General features: G+C 38.3%; 1 protein-coding gene across 3 annotated transcripts in view; it reads right to left on the bottom strand.

The window, feature by feature from the left end:
* Nucleotides 1–2,031: 2,031 nt before the first annotated feature.
* UBXN2B (UBX domain protein 2B) overlaps nt 2,032–25,903 on the bottom strand; it is a 39,444-nt gene continuing 15,572 nt past the window's right edge. Inside the window, exons 3-9 of one of the 3 annotated variants that reach the window (XR_003732159.2) lie at nt 22,947–23,097; nt 20,409–20,492; nt 19,157–19,266; nt 18,716–18,806; nt 13,915–14,052; nt 7,412–7,573; nt 2,032–6,135 (exon numbers count right to left, since the gene is read on the bottom strand). Coding sequence is in view for 2 of the 3 variants with exons in the window: in NM_001261602.1 (NP_001248531.1) it covers nt 5,973–6,135; nt 7,412–7,573; nt 13,915–14,052; nt 19,157–19,266; nt 20,409–20,492; nt 22,947–23,097 (808 nt within the window). In the remaining variant the exon portion in view is untranslated. 3 annotated transcript variants of the gene reach the window in all.

The following is a 25,903-nucleotide window of genomic DNA, read 5'->3' as shown; positions in this document are numbered from 1 at the left end:
CACTGCCAAGGATGATTCTGAATGTCTCTGCTTTATATAAAAACATTTATCTAAAGGAAAATGAATCACCAAGTTAAAACTTTCTAAAAGAGCATTTTCCCCAGGTCATAGCTATAAATTCCAAAGAGGCAAAACTGTTAAGCTAAGTGGATTAGAACTAGTTATTAGTGCTAGGACACACATGCTATTTTCATGGGCTATAAAACACACACACACACACATACGGTTACACATGTGCACTAGGGTTCTTTTTATAAACTGAGTTAAAAGATACTTAAATTAAAAACTTTACAGAGGATTATAGAAATTATTAGCCCTCATGACAATATTGGCCACATATACATCATTCACATCATTGATCAGGGACATTCTTAAGGGGCAAACACTAATAGAGGATATAGAAATAAATTATTTAAGCAGATAGTGAGGGCAAAAGAGTCCTCGATGGAACTTCCCTTCTAACAAAAAGCAGCCCTAGAAATCATTTGTTTTTTTTTTTTTTGAGACGGAGTCTCGCTCTGTCGCCCAGGCTGGAGTGCAGTGGAGATCTCTGCTCATTGCAAGCTCCGCCTCCCAGGTTCACACCATTCTCCTGCCTCAGCCTCCAGAGTAGCTGGGACTACAGGCACCCGCCACCACGCCCGGCTAGTTTTTTGTATTTTTCAGTAGAAACGGGGTTTCACCGTGTTAGCCATAATGGTCTCGATCTCCTGACCCCGTGATCTGCCCGCCTCGGCCTCCCAAAGTGCTGGGATTACAGGCGTGAGCCATCCCGCCCGGCCGAAATCATTTCTTTTCTAACAAAGAGCAGCCTGAAAGATCGAGCTGCAAACATAGGTAAGGAAGCTAGAGGCTTGCATGGGAGGATGCCTGCAGCTGCACCAATAGAAAAGGGTTACCTGGGGGCCAGACAGGTTCACCATGGAAACTCCATCTTCCCTTTTTTGTTAGCATGCGTACAGTAAGAAAGAAATAGGCAACATGGAGAAGCTCAGGCAGAGAACCTATCTGCATAATAAAAGATTGGGGTGGTGACTGCTAGAGATTTACACGCTATGCAGATGGCACACCTGTTCCTAACCAGTTGTTTGCACCCTATGTACATCAGACACTACCTCCCCACTAACTCATCTATAAAACCCCCTGCATTTCACTGCGGATCAGCAACCAATCTTTCCAGGACCTCTCTTGGTAGCAGAGAGCTCTTCTTACTTTCGCCTATTAAACTTCAGCTCTTCACCTCACTCTGTGTGTCCGCATCTTTGATCACGGTGGCTGTGAGACAACGAACCTTGGGTGTCACCCCAGACAAGGCCACTTCAACGTGATGCACTTTTTAACAATATACGTTGCATGAACCCCAAATACCTGAGACAGGTCTCAGTTTAGGAAGTTTCTTTTGCCCAGGTTAACGATGTGCAAGTGTGACACAGCCTCAGCAGGTCCTGATGACATGAGCCCAAGGTGGTCGGGGCACAGCTTGGTTTTAGACATTTTAGGGAGACACGAGACATCAATTAATACATGTAAGGTGAACACTGGATCAATACAGAAAGGCAGGACAACTCGAAGTGTGGGAGAGGGCTTCCAGGGCATAGGTAGATAAGAGACAAACGGTTGCATTCTTTTGAGTTTCTGATTAGCCTTTCCAAAGGAGGCAATCAGACAGGCCTTTATCTCAGTGAGCAGAGGGATAACTGAATAGAATGAATAGGAGGCAGGTGTGCGCTAAGCAGTTCCCAGCTTGACTTTTCCCTTTGCTGAGTGATTCTGGAGTCCCAAGATGTACCTTCCTTTCACAGTGGTGACAAGGTTTTCAGAAATTCATTGTGGCAAAAAAGCAGCAGCTGAGCCTTTTTATTTGGGTAGAATAAAAACAGAAACAGTAACAGGAAATTCACCAGTTCCTTCTCTGTCCCTGAAAAAGGTGCACCAAGGGAAATTAAACCACAGGAAATGTTATTCATGTTAAAACAATCTATTCAGCCACTCAAAACTACAAATCAAAGAAAATTGGAAAAACCTTTCCAATGAGTTTCAGTGAAAACACTCTTTATTAGTAAGCAGACATTTCACACTTTCTGATTACATACATCATGCAAAATGACTTCACACATGGTTGTCTGTTCATTGTGACATCTTTTTTGAGATGATTATAAATTTAAGATGACTGCAGTAGTAAAAATAATTCATGAAAATGACTCTCAATGAAGCAAAACACTACATAGCACACATGAAATACTGTTCATCCCTCCTGGATGTTTAATTCTCTCCTAATGTAAATCTCTATTTTGGAAGACTATTATATACAAAAATGGCAGTTGTTTTTGTATGTGCATCTGTAGGCACTCAAATGATAAAAACAAGAAAATTTCAAATAATTTTACAAGGTTTAGTTGTTTTTCCTGTTTTGTTAATCCAAAACAGGACAATGCCCTTTGATTTACAATGTTCAATTCTTTTAAGAAATCATTTTCTTCGGAAGATGATTTTGATCCATGAAAAAGTTGTTTTACCCCTGGTAATCTTTTTAAAATGGGGCTGGCTGTTACATTATGCAAGTTGTTTTCAATGAGTGAAAAGGAGTAGAGCTTATTTTGAGAAGAATTCCTCTCAATTATGGCTCTGAGAAAACTTCTCTGCAGTGGTGGGCTCACCACTTTCATCCTGTGGTAGTTCTGGTAGCACTCCCAGTATCAAAACCCTAGCACAGGTAAATTCACCTCTTTAAAATAAGTAGTGACCCTGGAGAAAGATGAATTCCAAATCTAGTAGCATATTCAAGTCATATGGCAGAGAAATAGGCATAAAAGACTTTTTTAGGTACTTGGGGTGCTGCTGTAACAAATACCTAAAAATGGAAAAGTGGCTCTGGAATTGGGCAGTAGGTAGAGGCTGGAAGAATTCTGAGGAGCATGCCAGAAAGAAGCTAAATTGCCTTAAACAGACTGTTAGTAGAAATATGGAATGTTAATGCTAGAGCGGCCTTGAAGGAAGAAAGGAGTATAATAGACAATACCTCAATTGCCCTACAGTATCTAAATCATCATGAATAGACTGTTGGTAGAAAATGAGGAATATGTTATTGGAAAACTGGAGGAAAGGGGTCCTCATTACATAGCAGCAAAAAGCTAAGCTGAATTGTGTCCTGCAGTTATGTGTAAAGCAGAACTTTTAAGTGATGACTTCAATATTTAGCCGAAGATATTTCCAAGCAAGCTGTGGAAGGTACAGCCTGCTGTCTTCTTGCTGATTATAGTAAAATGTGGAAGGAGGTAGATAAATTAAGGGAAGAATGTTAAATATAAAGAAACAAGGACTTGATGATTTGGGAAATTCGTGGCCTGTTCAAATGGCAAAAGCCACTAAAACTAAGAGATTTAGTCAGGCCAGCCTTCTCTAGAGAAAGTGAAGGTATGGCTGTATAACCTTTTGCTAATACTTCAGAAACATCAAAAGGTCTGAGTATCAGGTCACACAAAAGGCTCTTTGAAGACATTAAGGGTGTGAATCATAGATCCTCTCAGCTATTTCACAAAAAGCCAAAAATAGAGAGAGGATTTTCTAGGAAAGATATGTGAGGAGCCTCCTATCTAAATGAGTGCATCCCCATGACATATGTAAGAGACCCACAAGTTTCCTGACAATGTTATAGCAGCAGAAGCACCACCATTTTTAACAGAAAGCTGTAGAGAATATAAAAGAAACTGAGAAGCTGATACACAGTTGCAAATGTGTGCTACCTTTTGTGAAAAAGATGACTCTGAGACAGTCACAAGCCCAGAGAAATGAGCAGTGAGCTGAAGATTACTCCTAGACCTTGAAACTTAAAGGAGGATGCCTGGCTGGTTTTGTAAATTGATTGCTGCTCATGGCTCCTTTTTTCATCCAAATTTCTGCTTTTTGAACAGGAATGTGTATAACTGTTACTGTATACCTGTCATGCCAGCATACTTGGGAGCAGATAACTTGTTTTCTAGGTTCACAAGTGCACAGATGGAGAGGAATTATGCCCCAGAAATCACACCCCGATCCTCTCAAACTTAATTTAGATGGCTTTAATGTGAGATTTGAGACTTTTGATTGGTGAGACTCAGATAAGATTTTGGATTTAGAGTTGATACTGTAATAATGGTTTGTGACTTTTGAGCACCTATGAGTGAGGTAAATTTATTTGTGATGAATCTGAATCTTTAACACAGGGGTGGAGCTGGGGGTGGGGGCGAACTGTAGTAGGCAAGAATAATGTTCTACGTAAAATGTTAATGTCCTAATCTCCAAACCTATATGTAACCTTAGATGGTAAAAGAGATTTTGCAGACGTAATTAAGGTTACTATGGATTTCAAGATGAGGAGATAAGCCTAGATTATCCAGTGGGCCTAATTTAATCATTAGTCCTGCAGAGAACCTCTCCAGGCTGGTGTCAGAGAGATGTGATAACAGAAGGGTCATAGAGATGAAACAGTGCTGGTTTTTAAGATGGAAGGAGGCCACAAGCCAAGGAATGCGGATGTCCTCTAGAAGGTGGAACGACAAGGAAATGATTCTCCTATAGAGCCTCCTAAAGGAATGCAACGCTGCCAACAAATTGATCTTAGCACCGCGAAACCCATTTGGACTCCTAACCTATAGAATTGTTAAGATAATACATTTGTGCTATTTTAAGCCACATTTTGTAACTTGTTATGGTGGCAATGGAAAAACTAACCAGGAGTGATAACTAAGGATGAAATGGTGTCTGGGAAGAAGGAGAAGCTTCTGGCTTCAGCAGAAATGTAAACATTTATGCTGGTAATTCTTTAGATCTAGTCTATACGACAGAACTTACATTCCTATATTTCTACACTAGTCTTGTTCTGGAGAAGACATTCTAGGTTGAGCACATAAGAATAGTGTTTAGTGTATATAGTGAGTTTCCTAGAAAAATGTGTTGAATGAACAAATGAATGTGATCAAGGCAAGCTCTGGGAGGAACTGTAATTACTTGATTTTAAAATGTTGTTGCTGTTTACCATATCTTCTTAAGAACTGCTGACATTTAGGCTAGGCGTGGTGGCTCATGCCTGTAATCCCAGCACTTTGGGAGGCTGAGATGTGTGTATCACCTGAGGTCGGGAGTTTGAGACCAGCCTGACCAGCATGGAGAAATCCCGTCTCTACTAAAGCTACAAAAATTAGCCAGGCGTGGTGGCGCATGCCTGTAATCCCAGCTACTCGGGAGGCTGAGGCAGGAGAATCTTTTAAACCTGGGAGGTGGAGGTCGTGGTGAGCGGAGATCATGCCATTGCACTCCAGCCTGGGCAACGAGAGCAAAACTCCATCTCAAAAAACAAAACAAAAAAAAGAATTGCTGACGTTTTATGTGTTTCTGTTTAAGTTCGCAACAGTCATAATTCTGTAAAATACAAGGCAAAACTGTAGTTTCTGATACTAGTAATATATCTAAATCAGTAAGTAAAAAGGATGTGTAAAATCTTAATAGGAGAAATAATTATTGTATGATCAAACAATTTCAAAATCAAAATAGACACGTTTCAGTATATATTACAGACAAATTTTCAACGTTATTTGATCAAAAGATTTCTTAATGGCTGTTGGTCAATGCTGCATCAAGAAACTTTAGTGCAAATTTTACCAAACGCATTTATCAAAAAGGGGTTTTGTTCATTCTTTTCTGCAAACAAATGTTACATTAACACTAAGCATGTAACAAACTGATTTGCCTAGAAATCCAAAAACTATCAACATAAAGCCAGTCTTTCAACTAAAAACTCAAACATACTTATCTCAAGGTCTATTCCTAATCCAAATTTGTCTATATTCAGGTTGGAAGACAGAATAACAATAAAACCAAAATCTATCTGTAAAAATAATAAAAATAATTTGGTTGTTTTTAGTGCTGGAAGTATTGTTCTTATTAATATGGCACATCATCTATTCCCACATGCTACTGCATGGACAGGAACAATATTATTTTAGTTGCTGGAGTAACACAGTGTTAAGAATATCTGCTTCTAGCAGTGTCAGGCTTTCATCTGTTAGCTCTTTATTTGGAAATGAAGTCACAAGAATAAAGTCAAGAGCCGCAAATTCAGGACGAGACTGTACAATAAAGTTCCGGACATCCAGGATCCTGAAGAAATGAGATAAAAAAAATTTGTAATATAAAAAACCATATTTTCATGTAAACTTAAAATTGAATCATAATAAAAATCACAAAATTTTAATCTTCATATAAAGGTGTTGTAACTTTCTTTAATGTATAGTATTTCAATTGAAGGATTTATCTTAGGCTTCAGTTAAAATGTAAAGTAACTTTAGTGTGTACTTAACATTTACTTTTCCTGTAAAATGGAAACAATCTTCAGGTAAGTTATGCATAAAGTAAGTGTACTAATGTTATTTTAAAAGTGCAGGTCCGGCTGGGCACGATGGCTCACACCTGTAATTCCAGCACTTTGGGAGGATGAGGTGGGTGGATCACTTGAGACCAGGAGTTCAAGACTAGCCTGGCTAACATGGTGAAGACCCCGTCTCTACTAAAACTAGAAAAAATGAGCTGGGCATGGTGGTGGCTGCCTGTAATCCCAGCTACTCAGGAGGTTGAGGTATGAGAATTGCTTGAATCTGGAAGGCGGAGTTTGTAGTGGACTGAGATCCCACCACTGCACTCCGGGGAGACAGAGTAAGACTCTGCCTCCAAAAAAAAAAAGTACAGGTCCTACTTTTTTCAGAGTATAAAATATGTTAGCAGCATAGGACCTGAAAAAGGTAACTATGATTGGCCTGTGGCAAAGTGAGTTTAAAACTATGAAATGTGTTGTCGTAGGAATAATTTTAAAAAATTACTCTCACATAAACACAGTAATTCAACCGAAATCATAAATATACCTCTTAGGGTCTTACTTCAATGGACAAATCAAATGTTGATGTACAAATCAATATTAAAGAAAAATTTAAAACTATCTGAAGTTCTTGAAAATAGTACAATTAAACTTGATTTACAATATACATTTATATTATGTATTTGCTATACAGAAAATCCCAATCAAAATTATCACAAATTTTTAAATGAATAAAGTCCCCAAAGGTTTTACTATGTTAAATTAAATCTGACTCTACTTCATATAGTTTTAGTAACAACGTAAAACTGTAGCTCTTATTTTTGTATGATACCTGATATCACATTAGTATTTGGATAGTTTATAGAGACTGTTTAAATACCATATATTTCATTTCTTATACACAGCTATTGTCCTTTTAAGAATGTTTCTTCTGTCAAAAAGTTACTTCAAAAGTAAACCTAAAGAATATCATATTCTTCATTACTCATGTCACATACAGTTTACTTAGATAAGCAACCCAGCGTATAGAACAGCAAACAGGACACTGGTGGTAAAGAAGCTTACCTGTGTGTACTATTGAATCTTTGTATCAAACGACTCCCATCTGCTAACCTGATTTGAATTTTTGTTGTTGGCACTGAATCATCAATAAGAACAACTGCATTAAGTATTGATTTATCCTCCTCTTCTGGAGAGGAAGGTGTACTGACTATTTCAGGTGTAAGACTAAAAAAGAAGAATCAAAGAATTAGAACACAAATCTGAGTATGTAAAATATGACAAACTGAAGAAAGCAGATAAACACTTAGAACATGGCTTCATTTGAGTCTCCTATACTTCTTTCAACCTCTTTCATTATGTTAAAGTTATTTTGGATCCTATGATTCCTATTTGGTTTACCTAATCTCTCTTAAAAGCCTAACTTTGTATCCTTTCCTCATTTAACTGTTTGCAATTTCATCACATTTAGCAAACCAGTTTTATTTAGAAACATAAGCAACTCTGAGTTAGTGTCAAAGAATGACTAAGAGCAGACAGACATGGTTTCACATCCCAGCTACGTCAATTGTGTGAAGTTGAGTAAGTACATCAATCATTTTGAATCCAGTTCTATCATTTATAAAATGAGGGAATAATACTATGTTATGAAGGTATATTATACCAGTAAGTCCTTAATATTGTGCCTAGAACACAGTGTTTCAATAGGTGCCAGCTATTGTGTACATACTATCAGCACTAAATTCACTTAATTTAAACTTGGCTAATATTACTTTAAAACATCTGATTCAAGCACTGCTTTGCAAAACAGAAATAACTTCTAAGTACTAGTGAGGAATAAAATGTTATTACATGACAATAAATTCGTAATGAAGCTTGACAGAACATCTTACCATTTGAACTTGGTTACTAGTGACCCTAGCATTGCTGTCTTAGCCCTCCTAACATGAGCAGGATGATCAGCCAGTATATACCAAAAGTGAATGTCAAAAATAGAGGAGTGCTCTTTTGGTTAAATAATTAAAAGAAATTTAGCCCAATTTTCTCAGTCATCTTAAGGGATTTTTGATAACCTTCAAGTTTTTTCTCTTGAACACTGAGATTTAGATGGTTTCCTATAAATTATTTTCTTCTGGAAGAAAGACACACATGTATCTAATTATTACTAGTATAAAAGTTCTATGAGCATTTGGGCTTTAGTCCAATCTAAATCATCATGACTCTTACTCCCATTCAAAAAGTTTCTCTTTCAAGAGTACACAGTAAAGTGATAAAATTATCTGGTACTAACTGCTGACACTTTCTTTAGCTATTTCCTGATGATAATTTTAGAACTGATTTGAGGATACATAAAAATATACAAAAGGTTAAAATTATGACTTACAATAAATGATCAGATATTAAGGAATTTCTTTTTAATTTGGAATTGAGGGCCAAGAGTCCAGTGTTCCTTACACGAGGGGGATGAAAATACAAGAGAAAAGACACGAGACACTGAATGCAAAGGACCTCTTTACCTCTGCCACACTGATAACCAGGTATACACATTATCATCGTCACTACCACCATTACCACATCTGCCACATACATTGTTTCATTTACATCAGCCTGGAAAGCAGTGTTAACAGCATGGTTCCCGGAGCTGGATTACCTCGTTTCAGTCCCAACTCTGCACTTATTCTGTGACACCAGGCAAGTCACTTACCCTTATTGTGCCTGACAGACAACAGCAGCAGTGTTGTAAAGATGAAGTTAATGAGGACACATAAGCACTTCAAATGGTGCTTTTATATAGTCGGCACTACTAAAAGTTGGCTATTAGCATTATAATTATCCTAACAACTCTGGGGAAAAAAAAAAGTTACCCCCAATATTCCTATTGGTAAGGGAGAGAGTTGAGGTTTATCTTGGGCTCTTTCCACACATCAGGTTGCCTCCCTGTTGTTTTCGTAATCTACTGCTTTCTGTTTAAGGCAGATTCTGACCAGGTGTGCTTTTTCTCAAAACAGAAAATACAGGATGGGGAAGCTAGGTAAGAAAATGTGTGTATGTCACATTGAAACTATTGTATATGGAATAATAACATTTGAGAACTGGAACGGATGGACTTTCAACATAATTTAGGCCAACCATATCATTTCATCCAAGAGAAACTGAGTCACAGAGAGACTAAAAGATATGTTCAGAACTACACAGATAGATAGCTGGACAAGCTGGTAGTGTGGTATTAAAAAATCAGCCTAAAAAGTAATGTTATTTTACTTTATTTTTCTGAGATGCAGTGTTGCTAGGTTGCCCAGGCTGGAGTGCAGTTGTGTGATCTCAGCTCACTGCAACCTCTGCCTCCTGAGTTCCAAGTGATTCTCCTGTCTCAGCCTCCCAAGTAGCTGGGAGTGATTAAAGGTGCCTGTCACCACATGTGGCCTTTTTTTTCTTTTTCTTTTTTTGTATTTTTAGTAGAGATGGGGTTTTGCCATGTTGGCCAGGCTGGTCTTGAATTCCTCATCTCAAGTCATGCCCGCCTCGGCATCCCAAAATGCTGGGATTACAGGTGTGAGCCACTGTGCCCAGGCGAGTTATGTTAATTCTAATATTTAGCTGTCAAAATCACATCTGTTTGCTATTTAAAACTTTCTCTGTATCATTCAATTGATCAAGCCATAGTAAAACTTTTACATTAAAAAGAAAATTTTTTTTTTTTTTTTTTTTTTGAGATGGAGTCTTGCTCTGTCGCCCAGGCTGGAGTGCAGTGGCCGGATCTCAGCTCACTGCAAGCTCCGCCTCCCGGGTTCACGCCATTCTCCTGCCTCAGCCTCCCGAGTAGCTGAGACTACAGGCGCCCGCCACCTCGCCGGGCTAGCTTTTTGTATTTTTTAGTAGAGACGGGGTTTCACCCTGTTAGCCAGGATGGTCTCGATCTCCTGACCTCATGATCCGCCCGTCTCGGCCTCCCAAAGTGCTGGGATTACAGGCTTGAGCCACCGCGCCCGGCCAGAAAATTTTTTAAGAAGGAAAAGAGAAATTAATTGGTACAACAAGGTTTCCAGGCAAATGGCAGGAAAGGATGTAGGTTGTAATTCCCTGAGACAGGAGGAGAAACACCCTCTTCTTTAAACTTATGGCGGGAGAGGAGAATGGAAATGATCATTAATAAGCTTGAAGGCTGGAGGGGAACACGATAAGAATGTGAATTCCTGTCAGGTTCTATTTTCTCAGTGAAGCTGGAGGCAAAGAGATTTGCTGAGAGTGAGCGGCAGGGGTCAAGGAGGGGGTTTAGGAAAGCAGCTCAGGCCTGTGAGACTGGCGAGGTACAGCACTGCCTGCTCAGTACAGCTGAGACTGTCCCCAGAAGTACTGAGCCGCACTGGCTGACGACCCAGTCAGGCTTCAGTCAGGCCACAGCTGTTGAAGAGCTGGGATAAGGAAAGGCTTTGAAGTTTTAGAGAAGAGAGCCCTCAGGGTCTAGGGCCCCAGATGAAGACAAATCTCAGGTGAGTGAGAGTGTTAAGCAAAATCTTTTGAAGAGAACAGTAGGACAAACAGGCAGTGACTGTTGTGCAGAGAGATCAGCTTTAAATCATGATTTTTATCATTATACACGCCAGCTCAAAAGCCTACCAAGAATGCCTGCTTGCTAGTCCTCCCTATTAAAAATGACTCCGTGATTTTGTAGGTCTTTTACTTGTTAGGCACTACTCTAGCTCACCAAGCTAATTTTTATTCAATAACACAGTTTGTTCTACAATTGCAAATTTGCAGTTTTACACCTATGGTTTGCCTTCTTCTATTATGTGAGGGTACTATGTAATATTTTTACAGCATTTTGGTTTCCACCATAATTGTATATCACATAAAAAGATCTAGTTTCCATCTATGTAACATTCTGTGTGTAATCAGACTGCCATCTATGGAAGACAATAGATTATTTTCATTTCTGTTTTACTTGCTTCTTTTTATTTCCTGCTCGGTAAATAATTGTCTTGAACTCTTGAGAACCAAGCCATTTTAGAAAGTTACTTTCTAAATGAAGGTTAATTATTGAACTTTTAATATCTTTCTTAATGTAAATTTTTAATATAAAATGTTCTATGTAATTCTTCACTTTAGAATACATTTGCTTATTCGACATTTGGGTTTGTGTACACACAGGCTCATATCATCATGCTATCTCCTTCTATTAGAAGCTGAAAATTCTAAAGATTACATCTCTCAGACTCTCTGGCAGCTAGGATTTCATGATTCTACCCTTCCACCAGGCAAACAAACATATACTTGTTTGGTGGAAGTAAGCACTGCAAAGTCAAAAGTCTGTAGCTCTTCTGGTAACTAAGGTGGTAGAAGCATTTATTTCTTCTATGATGGAATGTTCTAGTATCTAGTCCCTAGTTCCATGGGCACTGAGCACCTGACTGGGGGACATAGGTGTTGTCTCTGGAACACTCTTCTATGGTGTTTGTTTCTCCTGGCTAATGAAAGCTTGGTTTGCTTGTCTCTTCTATAAACTACACAAGATCCTCTAAGAAACCTATTACTACTGGCAAGTAGATTCTGTTTTCCATAATCAAAATCTTGATCAATATGGCTAGTAAATTAACATGGCATTATTACCACTGATCTCTGTCACTTTCTTCCATCAGTTTCTTCTTTGTTTTCTGTTATTTTCTCTATTTGCTTTATAAGGAAAATGACTGGCCTTTGTGAGATACTATCATCAGATAATATTCTTATTTTCATGAGTTTAATAATCACTGACTCTTCTCAGTTGCCTTCCCTTTATGCTACCTTCTTCAATTCCAAGTCTAGATTTACTGTAGGTCTACCAACAAGGATGTGCAGTCTAACATTAATTCTTGGTCATACATTTAAATAACAGAGAAGGAATATGTATATAGCAAAGAGATGTCTAGGCATTTTATCCGCATTCTAATTAAAAATCATAATCTCAATAAATATCAAATAAAAATGGGAAGTGCTAGAAAATTAAAAAGTATATATATATATATATATATGTTGATCACAACAAGAGGAGTAAAAACATAGTATTATACAATTCGAGAGAAGCCTGGCCAGAAGCCTGTAACCCAGGCACTTTGGCAGGCCAAAGCAGAAGAACAGCTTGAGGCCAGGACTTCAAGACCAGCCTGGGCAAATTGTAAGACACGTGTCTCTACAAAACCTAGAAATGAAAAAAAATTAGCTGGGCTTAGCAGTGCCTGTAGTCCCAGCTAGTCAGGAGAGTGGGGTAGGAAGCTTGCTTGAGCCCAGGAGGTCAAGTCTGCAGTGAACTATGACTGCACCACTCCACTCCAGTCTGGGCAACAGAGCAAGACCCCATCTCAAAAAAAAAAAAAAAAAAAAAAAGAAAGAGAAGCCTGACATGTGTTGGTAGGAAAGAGAGATGAGGGAGAAAATTTCCAAGTAAACTTGTGAATGAAAATTGAAGAGTTTGTGTCCCAAGAAAAACAGGTCAACATAAATTCCTGTATTTCCTCTATGTCCCCAGCACCAGTCTCTATCAGAAGAGAATACAGAAAGGGAGACTAGAGATAGCAAAGTATAAAGAAGCAATACTGAATTCTTTCCTATCTTGAAATATGAGGGGAGAATAGACAACTAGTGTGTACCAGGCAAACTGAAGGGGGCTTGGAAGGGAAGGAAATCACATGAAGAGAAGCAAAGGATGTACCAAAGCATACACCAGAAACATCACCAATGCGGCAATTCCACATCACCTGCAATAATGTGTGGACAAGTAGAGGGTAACTTTTACCAACATATTTTACAATTTCTAAGATTACATTAAGCCATGGCTTAAAGGAAACCACTCATACATTCTGCCATGTGCATTGGTTTTTAAATTGTGCTCTTCAGTGCTAAGGTTCTTCGGAAATGTCTCAGACACAATGCCTTCCTTCACCAACAATCAGAGGAGCTCAGATTTTACATACTCGGCTTCCATGACTTGAAAAAAGAGTTTGGCTGTTTAAAAACTATTGAAAATCACAAAGCTAAGCACATTGCTCCTGCTGCAAAAGCTTGGTCATTACTGATGGCAGACATGCATGCTTAAGTTGTGATGTAAGGTATCCATTATTTTATCTCATCAACAACCCTTTACAATTCTCTCCTTTGAAACCAGGTAATCTGAAAGAGGCATACAATATAGTGGTAAAAAGCACAAACTCTGAAGTCAGAGTGCCTGGGTTTGAATCCCACAAACTAGTCATTTCTTAGCTCAATAATCTTGGGCAAATTATTGCATCTACAAAATGAAGTAATAACAGTATCTACATCAAAGAGCTGTTGTAAAGATTAACTAACACATGTATAGGGCTTAGAGGACCAGGAACATGGTAACTGCAATCTAAGTATTAATATTAATTATAGTATATCACAATTAATATCATAATGATATAATGGTATAATAATATAACACTATTAACAGATTTATATATCTAATGTGCATGGTTCATATTTTTGCTTTTACTTCATAGGTCATTTGCTTTTCTTATTCTCAAAGAAAAATTCATGTTCAACAAAGGTGTTTTTCTCATTTTAGGATTTTTTACCTTCCAAGTTTTTGCCCTTCTCCACTAAAAGCCTTGAACCTCAATCTAGGTTTTATGTATTCTTGATCTTGATGATCCTCCATATCCAAATTCACTTGGCCACCATGAACAAGGCGCTGAAGCTCCAGAGGAATCTCTCTTTTAAAAAGGGGGAAAAAAGTTATCATTAAGTTTTTCAAGAATTAAACTACACTGTTGAGATTACTGTAATTATTTCATGAGCTATACTGGAAAACAGAAATTTTTGCTTAAATTATAACACAAAAATTTCCATGATGACTGATTAGTCCTTGTAGATCTTTTTAAAAGTCACTTCACATTACTCCTTACTGGTTCTCAACACAGGGATGCTTTGGTAGTCACAATTATCTTGGAGAGCTTCTGGCATTCAGAAAGTTAAATTTTAAGACAGCAATATATATGTAAATCAGCACCAGAAAATTCCTATGAAGATAAAAAGGTAATGTGGATATTTATTAATAAACTCCTTGGAGAAAGTTCTGAAAATTGATATGGGTGTTTTTGTTTGTTGGGTGTATTAGTCCATTTGCATTGCTATAAAGAAATACCCGAGGCTGGGTAATTTATAAAGCAAAGAGGTTTACTTTGGCTCATGGTTCTGCAGGCTGTAAAAGAAACATAGTACCAGAATCTGCTTCTGGTGAGACCTCGGGAAACTTACAATCACAGTGGAAGGCAAAAGGGCACCCAGCATATCACACGGCAAGAGCAGAAGCAAGAGAGAGACGGAGGTTCCCGGCTATTAACCAGCTCTTGAGTGAACTACCGGGGTGAAAACTCATTACCATGGGGATGGCAGCAAGCCATTCATGAGGGATCTGCCTTCATGACCCAAAATCTCCCACCAGCCCCACCTCAAGAGTGGAGGTCACACTTCAACATGAGATTTGGAGGGGACAAAACATCCAAACCATATAATTACACCACTGGCCCCCCAAATTTCACGTCCTTCTCACATCACAAAATACAATCATCCCTTCTCAATAGTCCCCCAAAGTCTTAACTCGTTCCAGCATTAACTCAAAAGTCCAAAATCTCATCTGAGATTTAAGCCATGTTCTTTCTACCTACAATCCTGTAAGATAAAAAATAACCCATTTACTTCTAAGATAGAATGGTGGTATAGGCATTGGCTAAACATTCCCATTCCAAAAGAGAGATCTGCCAAAAGAAAGAGGCAACAGGCCCCATACAAGTCTGAAACCTGGCAAGGCAGACATTAAATCTTAAAGCTCCAAAATAATCCTTGACTCCATGTCCCACGTACAGGGAATATTGGTGCAAGAGGTGGGTTTCCAAGGCTTTGGGCAGCTCTGGCCCTGTGGCTTCTCTCATGGGTTGGAGGTGAGTACCTGTGGCGTTTCCAGGCTCAGGCTGCTGGTGGCTCCACCATTCTTGGGTCTGGAGAGTGGCACCTCCCTTCCAACAGTTCCACTAGGCAGTGTGCCAGTGGGGACTCTGTCTGGGGGCTAAAACCTCACATTTCCCTTTGGCATGGACCTCTGAAATCTAGGTGCAGCCTCCCATGCCTCTTTCACTTGTGCATTCTGTGTGCCTGTAGGCTTAACCCCATGTGGAAGCCACCAAGGCTTACAGTAGTGGCTTGTGCCCTTCAGAGTGAGTGGAGGCCCAAGCTATACCTGGGGCTTTTTGAGCTGCGGCCGCTGGGATAACGGGAACAGTGTCCAGAGGCTGCACAGGGCAGCTGGGCCCTGGGTTTGTCCTCCCAAAACTACTTTTCTCCTAGGACCCTGGGCCTGTGATGGGGGATGAGGGGGTTGCTTTAAAGGTCTCTGAAATGCCTTCAAGGCTTTCTTCCCGTCATGTTGGTTAGTAGCACTAAGCTAGGCTCTCTTCTATTTATGCAAATCTCTCTATCAAGTGGTTGCTCCACAGCCTGCTTGTATTCTTCTCCTGAAAACACTTTTTCCTTCTCTACTACATAGCCAGGGTGGGAATTTTCCAAACTTCAGCTGGCTCTGCTTCTCTTTTAAATACGAGTTTCAACTTTAAGCCATTTATTTGCTCCTATGTCTGACCATAGGTTGTTAGAAGCTGCCAAAAAGCCTCTTGAATGTTCTGCTGCTTAGAAATTTCTTCCACCAGGGCTGGGCATGGTGGCTCACGCCTGTAATCCCAGCACTTTGGGAGGCCAAGGCAGGTGGATCACAAGGTCAGGAGTTCAAGATCAGCCTGGCCAAGATGGTGAAACCCATCTCTACTAAATACAAAAATTAGCCAGGTGTGGTGGCGAGCACCTGTAATTCCAGCTACTTGGGAGGCTGAGGCAGTAGAATTGCTTGAACCTGGGAGGTGGAGCTTGCAGTGAGCCGTGATCGCGCCACTGCACTCCCGCCTGGGTGACAGAGCATGACTTGTCTCAAAAAGAAAAGAAAAAGAAAAGAAAACAGAGAAATTTCTTCCACCAGATACCCTAGATCATTGCTCTTAAGTTTAACCTTCCACAAAGCCTTAGGGTATGGACACAATGCAGACAAATCCTTTGCTAGGGTGTAACAAAGCTGACCTTTACTCCAGTTCCCAATACCCTCCTCATTTCTATCTGAGAACTCATCAGGCCTTCACTATCTATATTTCTATCAGTACTTTAGTCACAACCACTTGAGAGGTCTCTAAGAAGTACCAAATTTTCCTTTGTCTTCCTGTCTTCTTCAAGGACATCCAAACTCTTCCAACTACTGCCTATTAACCAGTTCCAAAGATGCTTCCACATCTTCAGGTATTTTTAGAGCAATGCCCTACTCCTTGGTACCAATGTTCTGTATTAGTCTGTTTGCACTGCTATGAAGGAATACTTGAGGCTGGGTAATTTATAAAGCAAAAAGGTTTATTTTGGCTCACGGTTCTGCAGGCTGTATAAGTAGCATGGTACCAGATTCTGCTGCTGGTGAAGCCTCAGGGAACTTACAATTGTGGTAGAAGGCAAAGGGGGATCTGGTGTATGACACAGCAAGAGTGGAAGCAAGAGAGAAAGGGAGGTTCCAGGCTCTTTTAAACAATCAGGTCTCACTTGAACTGCCAGAACAAGAACTCATTCATTACCATGGGGATGGCACCAAGCCATTTGTGAGGGATCCACCCCATGATCCAAACACCTCCCACAGGCCCACCCCCAACATTGGAGGTCACATTTCAACATGATTTGGGGAGGACAAAACATCTAAACCATCTAAACATCATGGGGTGATCTGAGAACACTGCTGTCATTCAGTGTCAAGGTAGGGGATGTCAGATGCACTGCAACAGGGGATCTGTCTTATGTGAGAAAGACTCGTCTTGGGTTCCAAAGAATCATGATGTGCCCTCCAGGGAGTCACGTGGATAATACTGTCTGATCCTAAAACCTAAGTCTATCTCATATACAAGCAAAACACATTTTTTAGGCTACTGTATTAATATGCTTTGAAATCTTCAGGAATGTACAACCATGTAAAGTGAGGGAACACTGTACTTTGTTTTGTGTGGACCTTTACCGAGTCCTTGAACGCAAGCTACTTGCAGTAATTAAGCTGACAACCTCATATACTTCATTTTTCTGTTTTTATACCTGTCACATTTACATGGGAAGTGCTAGACTGCATAGAGGTACAAACTAACTGTTTCTTATGTGTGCTGTGCGGTCATATCGGGGCATTTATATATTAAAACATGTATCATTTTATAATAAATTATTTCTTCAATGTATTTAAGGTAGAATATTAATTTCTTTTGGAAAATCATGTACATAGATTATATTACCTATGAGTTCTTTGAGGATAGTGTAGATGGTTTTACAAAATATTTCTTATAAAAAGGAGACAACGGGTCTTACATAGCTGAGAACCACTACCTGACATTACTCATTTTCTTTAAGGAGTCTTTTCTAAAACTCTTCTTGATCATAATTTATATTTGCAGATATGGTGTGGCTCAAATTTTAAAATTCTTTTAATACACCACATTTGTTTAAACATTAGCCTACAAAGTTTATGGTTTATTTTCATTTAACAATAAATTAGTTTTTATTTAATAGCACATTCATTCTCAATATGTTGTTTCCACTATCTTGAAATTAGTATCAATTTCTATAATTATGTTGGTCTTCACTTAGCCAATGAAAACTTCCCCCACTTAGTTGCTTGCAGCTCTTCCCAGTGATTCTGCAGGTTTTCAAGTCCACAGCACTGACTTAAACCATTATATCCTGTATTTGCCACCCCCATATAGCGCCTCCTAGGACAGTTTCCCACCTTTTCCAATGACTTCAGCATACTTCTTACGGCATTTGTTGCCTTTGCTTGGTATCCTGACAGTATCTGTATAAAATTTAAATTCAAAATTCATGCTAATTAGTCTTCTAAAACACCTTTCCTTTGGAGTTCCTCTACTACTTCAACTCCAGTGAATTTAACCTCCACTCCATGTCAGCCACTCATCCTGGACATATTTCAACATTTGGAAATGCTCCACGTGCTATTCCTTTATGGAGTATAACCCTGTATATATAACTCCGGTTATATACAGTATAACTCTGATCCTTTCCTACGACTTAATTTCCCAGTTTATGCTCAACTTTATGTCTTTAGTTGTATATCTACTTAGAAAAAAACCCCACTTTCAGCTAGTTTAATCATAACACAGAAAAGCTTTTATTATCATAGCAAAATCACTTGATTCCTCATCCTTTAGCAAGAAGAGTTGGTAAGTTACAATATTCTTTGGATGGGTCAGAGCACTGAATATCTGAGTTTACTTTTACAAATTGTAACTTCAAACTAACCTTTTGAAATCTTCTGCCAGCAGTAATGCCACATTAAAAGATTTCTAACATAAGTTGCTGAATTTCAGGCATACATGCAATGAGAGTCACCCTGTCAACAGTAAGCAGGACAGTGGCTTAGTGGGTGGGTAGCTACATACTAATTAATTCACTGATTATCACATTAAGATGTTTCTTCTTGGAGCTGGGTTCATAGTTTCATCACATTTTAAAATGGGCCAATGTCCAATGCCCCTGGCCCACAAAGTTAAGAACCAGTGACTTACAGATAGCAGTATATCCTTTATAAAACTTAAGAATACCTATACCCCCAGCAACCACTTATTTAATATATTCCAGGAACTACTTCTTGAAAACCTGTAGTGCACTAATAATTAGTAGTCTGTTAAGAAAGTAAGTCCCACTCTACATAACAAATAGAATACAAATAATACATCTTACCCTCTCTTAACAGACTCCAGAAATTGAGCATTTGTTGGTTCATTGTAAGGTCTCAATTCTCCATCATCTAAACTGAAACCATTGCTCCACAGTTTAAGCAAAATCTGAACCTTTTGGGCATAGGAAAAAAAAAAAAAAAAAATATATATATATATATATATTTTCACATATATATATAAGAATACATCTCCCCCCAAACAATTTTAAGTTCCAAATGTGATATCGCAAAATGTATTTACTTAATTTAAAATAGGGAGTTATTTCCATTATTCATAGTGAAAGACATTAATGAAACCACATGCATTTGTTTAGCTAGTTTGCATTCAGTTTAACAAATTGACAATGGTTGCAAATACCAAAGGTCCCACAGTTGGACCCTGGCCTTGAAGTACTATGGGTGGATGGTTCACTAGAAAATGAAAGCAATGAGAAGAGCTGCACCCCACGATTCCCACCATTTGCCTTCATCTGCACCCATACTCTTCTTTACTACAGAGCTTAAATATCCATGACAAGGGGAACAGAATTTCCAGTGACCTTCCAAGAAACTGTAAATGTCTACAATAAAATTAAAACTCCAAAATTTCAAAAGGCCACAGAAACAAAGAATGACTTTAGGTGTTCTACATTTATACCTCACCTCATTTTAGATTATGAGAATATGTCATTTATAATAATAACTATGTATTTGTTCATTTTTCTTTTTTTAATTGATTTTTTATTTTAAAGAGCCAAGGTCTCACTATGTTGCCCAGGGTGGTCTTGAACTCCTGGGTTCAAGCAACCTGCTCCCCTCAGTCTCCCAAAGTGCTAGGATTATAGGCGTGAGCCACTGTGCCTGGCCCAAGTTCATTTTTTTAAACACTTTTTTTTTCTTTATTTTTGAAAGAGATAGGGTCTGGCTATGTTTTCCGGGCTGGCCTTGAACTTCTGGGCTCAAGTGATCCTCCTACCTCAGCCTCTGGAGTAGTTGGGACTCCAGATGCACGTCATCACGCCTGGCTGCAAATTCATTTGGACAATGAATCACATATTCTTTCAACAAATAGTTACATATCTCTAAGTGCAAGGCATAATTGTGATACAAAACATAAAAATCAGACTGAAACTCACACATCATTGGTCCTTTTAACCCCTGTTTTAAAAAGTAACAAAAATATTATATTTTTATTATCAACTCTTAATTTTAAAACCAAGTTTTAGTAACTAGAAGCAACTATTTATACTTTTTCATTTTGATTATTGTACCTACATCTTGCAGCTGATTTTCTCCATAGATATATTCAGACCGCTTACAAAAGGAATTACCCAATCTGTATCCTCCACCTGTAAATGACTAAAATACATAGCAAATGAGTTAAAATTCACAAAGGATTATTCAGCAAAAAGTTATCATGTGATATATATTTTAAAGCTACATGAATTCTAATTAGCCAAAGTGGCTCATATTGGGGAACCTTCAAGAACCAAAACTGCCATAAGACTTGACTAAAAGATAATTTCAAACCATTGACGAATAATGAAATGAAAACCAAAATTTAAGTTTCATTAGAGCAGTGGTTCTTAACAATGGATGTCAAAATGATCATAGAAGCTTTTTTAAAAGACACGTTTCTAGGCGTATCCCAAATCTATTGAACCATAATACCTGAAGCCATCAGATAGTTTAGATAACCTCCCCAAATGATTTTGAAGGAGAAATTCCAGGATGAGAAATGCTACTTACAAGAATGTATGAAATTATACCACAAAAGACACATAACTGTTGGTCTTTAGTATATCAATATTGTGTCAGATGATAACAATTATAAAAGCTCATGCCGGTAATCCCAGCACTTTGGGAGGCGGAGGCAGGCGGATCCCAAGGTCAGGAAATGGAGACCATCCTGGCTAACACGGTGAAACCCCATCTCTACTAAAAACACAAAAAATTAGCCGGGCGTGGTGGCAGGCGCCTGTAATCCCAGCTACTCCAGAGGCTGAGGCAGGAGAATGGCGTGAACCCGGGAGACGGAGCTTGCAGTGAGCGGAGATTGCGCCACCGCACTCCAGCCTGGGCAACAGAGCGAGACTCTGTCTAAAAAAGAAAAAAAAAAAAAAAAAAAAGAAAGAAATTTAGAAAGGTACAAAAGCAATTCAATGAAGAAAGGAGTGCCTTTCAAGAATTGATGCTGGAGCAACTGGATATCCATAAGTAAAACAATAAACTCTGGTGTCAACCTCACACCTTATATAAAAAATTCAAATAGATCATAGCTTTAAATGTAAAGCTGTAACATTTTTCTAGATAACAAGGGAGAAAATATTTGGGACCTACAGTTAAGTGAAAAGTTCTTAGACAATACAGAAAAAGCATGATCCATAAAACAACAACAAAAAGGAATAAATTGGACTTTATCCAAGTTTATTTCCTTTGCTTAGTGAAAAACCCTGCTAAGAGGATAAAAATACAAATGACATTCTGAGAGAAAATATTTGCACACCATTTAACTGACAAAGAACCCATATCCATTAAAATATACAAAGAATTCTCAAAATTTGACAATAACAAAATAATCCAATTAGAGAATGGGAAAAATTAATGAAGAGATATTTCCTTGAAAAGAATAATACAGATAATGGCAAGGAAGCACATGAAGAGATGTTCATCCCTAGCCATTAGGAAAACGCAAATTAACATCCTTAGTTATTAGAGAAATCAAATAAAACCACAGTGTGTTATCACCACACACCCATCAAAATGGCTAAAATTAAAAATAGTGACAACACCAAATGCTGAAAAGGATGCAGCGAAGCTTGCTCTCTCATATATGTGGGAATACAAAATGGCACAACCACTCTGGAAAATAGTCTGGCTGTTTCTTAAACTAAACATACACTTAATGTATGACCTACCAATTGCACTTCTGAGCATTTATCCCAGAGAAATAAAACCACATGTAAGTAAAAAAACCTGTACCCAATTGCTCACAGCAGCTTTATTTGTAACAGTCAAAAGCTGGAAACTAAAATATCCCTCAATAAATGAATGGTTAAACTGTGGTATATCTAGAGCATAAAATGCTACTCAGGAAAAAGGAACAAAGTTGTGATATAAGCAATAACTCTGATAGATTTCAAGGGCATTATGCTGAGTGAAAAAAGCTATTCCAAAAGGTCACATACTGTATGACTCCATTTGTATGACATAGGAGTTTCACCATGTTGGCCACGCTGGTCTTGAACTGTGATCTGCCCATCTCGGCCTCCCAAAGTGCTAGGATTACAGGCATGAGCCACCACACCTGGCCAGTGTAACATTCTTAACATGATAAAATTATAGAGATGAAAACCCAATTGACCGGTATTGGCTAGAGGTTAGGGATGGTAGGAGAGACGGGGTGTGAGTGCAAATGGGTAGGCTATGAAGGAGAGCTTCAGTTGGGTGATTACACATGTGATAAAAGGACACAGACACAGAGAAATGCCAAATTCCTGGCTTTCATATTATACTATAATCATGTAAAATGTAACCGTTGGGGGAAACTAGGTGAAAGGTAGGTGAAACCTCCCTGTATTCTTTTTGCAAATGCCTGTGACTCTACTAATTATTTCGTAATTAAAAGGTAAATTAAAAAGTTGTTCAGAAATGTAAGAAATTGTCTCAACTTTCAATCATTAATAGAAATAATTTTATAAAAATGAAACAAATATTTAAAACAAATATACAATTAGAAAAACAATGTTTGTAAATAATATAAAAATGAAAGAGGAGGTAAAATACAGAAACAGTGTATTTAGTTTCACTGACCTTAGATTTATCATCACCTGAAGCTCTTGTGGCTTCATTCAGAGGGACAGCCCCATGTTCCCTTGCCTCTCTGAAAAGTTCATTCACAATTTTCCCAGTTGAAGGTCGAACTATATTTAATCCACTGTATTCATGTTCACTTGAGTAAAACCTTTAAACATTTTAGTTCATCAATAAAAACTTAGGATAACAGACATAAACTAAAGTAAAAAGCTACATAGTCTTATGAAAATAAAAGTATTTTATTTAAAAAGAGACATTCTTTTGACTTCTAAGAGAATATTTAATTTTTAAAATTGGATTAAGGAAAAGAATAGGAAATAGATCACATATTTTCTCACTGAGTTTGCAGAGATTGATTCTAAGGGCAAGTTCAGGCTCCAGTGTGATAACTGGCTTGCCTGCTGATCCCTCAGCCTTCTGTAACTGCTTATCACATACATCTCATTCACTAATTCAGCACTTCTGATGTAGAAGGGAAAGCAGTGTCAACAATCAAAAGACAGTCCCTTCTCCCTAAGAAGGCCACACTCAGTAGAGACCTAGTTAGTGACGAGATCTCTAGCTTTAGACAGCATAAACAGCTAATTCTAAACTAAAGGGTTATCTATAGAGGATTTATTTTTCAGAGATTTTTGGATTTAAAAGAGACCTACTCCCTTATAACCCCCTGTGTTTGTTAAAAGTAAATAATTTAGACTAATTTTTTGGCGACCAATTTCTACTTTGACTCCAACTTTATAAATGGTCCTAGGAAATATAAAAATTACCTTTACATAAGATTAATAACCTCCTTTCATCTTTCAAGATTTTTTCTATCAAGAATATCAGAAACTATAACCAATGAAGTATCAACATGGAGACTTCCAGGGTAAGAAGACAATCAAACATCATTTGTTAAAATACTTACAATTCTCCAATTCAGTCCTAAATTCACATTGAACTGACACACAGAACAAAACAACGGGGGGAAATTATATCTGCCTTGGAGACTAGGAATGGAATTCACCTTCAAGGCTTTCTCCTAAATTAGAATATATGCAAAACTGAATAAGATAGAGGAAAGAACAGACCAGCTCTCACTTTGCAGTAAAGGAAGGAAAAGATCCATCAGGATGGAGAACAAGAAGACACCAGGAGAACCCTACTCAACCCTACGAACTGCAGAAGGTGGAGGTGGGGCTTCATCCTGCCAGTGCTCTGGAGAAGTACACTGGGTCCAAATTTATCTAGAGCAGGAGCCTATGGAAGCCTTCCTCCCAAGCTTACACTCAAGGGTCCAGGGTAGCAAGCAAGGTTGAACACTGCCCTAGTTGGCTTTTAAGACAAGCCTTAGTGTTAGAAGCAAATTATTTTAGGTAGCTACGACAAACACAGAAAAGCAAAGCAAAGCAACGCTTCCTGCTGCAGCTGTCTGCTGCTGTAACACTCCTCCTCTCTCTGGAGTGCCCTGGAAACGAGGAACGGAAGTCACCTTCAAGGCTTTCCACATCTCTAATCTGGCAAAGTGAATAATCATTCCTTTTTATTTCAGTCTTAGTGAGAAAGACCTTACTGCAAAAATCAGTCATAGCAAATGATTTCCTATCTCCTTTATGGTTAATGGTTTTTATTATTTGAAATCTTTGCCTACTCTAAGGTCACAAAGATATTATATTTTCTTCCAGAAATTTTATTGTTTTAACTTTCCCATATGCAACTGACATTTGTAGGTGGTATAAGGTAGAGGGCAAGAACTGTTTTTCATCCATATAAATGTCCATTTGTCCCAGTACCACATAATGAAATTCTGTCCCTCACTGGTTTGCAGTGTCATAAATCAAGTTGCTATTTATGTGTGTCTATGATTCTGAGTTCTCTTATTTTGGTCCATGGTCTACTGTCAGTTCTTACTCTCTTAACTATTTCAGCTTTACAATAAGTCTTTGCATACAGCAGTGTAAGTCCTCAACTTTAATTCTTCATGAATATTTGGGGCAACGATATTTATTGATTGCTGAAGTAATTCTCTATACTCATTCAAACTAACTTATTAAATATAAATGAAAAGGAATAAAAGATGCCTAGTACAGAACTGGCACTTAGCTGGGCCTTAAAAGGATTTAGGACATTAGGACTTAGATAAGCACAGAAGGGACAAAATTCTAGGAATGAAGAAGAACAGGTACATAGGAGGAAAAAATCAAAATGACCAGAGGAATCAGAAAAAGAACCAGAGTCTTTCATAGTTTACTTTGTATGCAATTATATCATTGCACATAATGAGCATTATTTTATTTATTTCCAATCTGTATACTTTTGTTTTTCTCATGTCATTGTGCTGACTAAAACCTCCACTACAAGTTGAATGAAAATGGTGATAGGGGTTACTCACTGATAATGTTCCCAACTTTAGAAGAGCTGGGCGGTTTCAATCTTTTTTAGCTCCTAATGATGACTACCCAAACCTTAAACATATTGACTGTGACTGGTGCCCATATTTCCCGTGCATTTACTCCCTGCGGTAAGATTTTTGCTCCCATTTTGCTACTGAATCTCAAGGTTTGCTACTGAATTCTCAAAGGTTCTGAGTTATCTTCTCATTGCCAAACACAAAAGACTTTCCTCAGTTATTACCCCACTTTCTGAAACATTTGATCCTTTTGAGCCTATCCTTCTTCTCCCTTCCGTTGTTTCATAGTTGAACCCTCTCCTGGACTTCCATCATACCAAAATTGCTTGTTTCTTTGCCCAATGGGATCCAACATCTCCTTCTCTATTTTACTGAATTTCTTCCTCCTCCTCTTACATAAATATGCCTATATCCTTGACTTCAATTCCCCTCTATTTAAGCTCATTTGATCATCAAAATATTTATCCACCGCCAAAGATAACCTTTTCTATACAGATGACTCTCAAATATATGCTTTTACTACTCACTTATGGTCCAGTGTTGAATTTAAAAGCACCTGCCAGAT

Source organism: Macaca mulatta, chromosome 8 (genome assembly GCF_049350105.2).
Source record: "Macaca mulatta isolate MMU2019108-1 chromosome 8, T2T-MMU8v2.0, whole genome shotgun sequence".
Taxonomy (NCBI): domain Eukaryota; kingdom Metazoa; phylum Chordata; class Mammalia; order Primates; family Cercopithecidae; genus Macaca; species Macaca mulatta.
The sequence above is the reverse complement of the archived record's forward strand: the minus strand, read 5'-3'. Positions and strand labels throughout refer to the sequence as shown.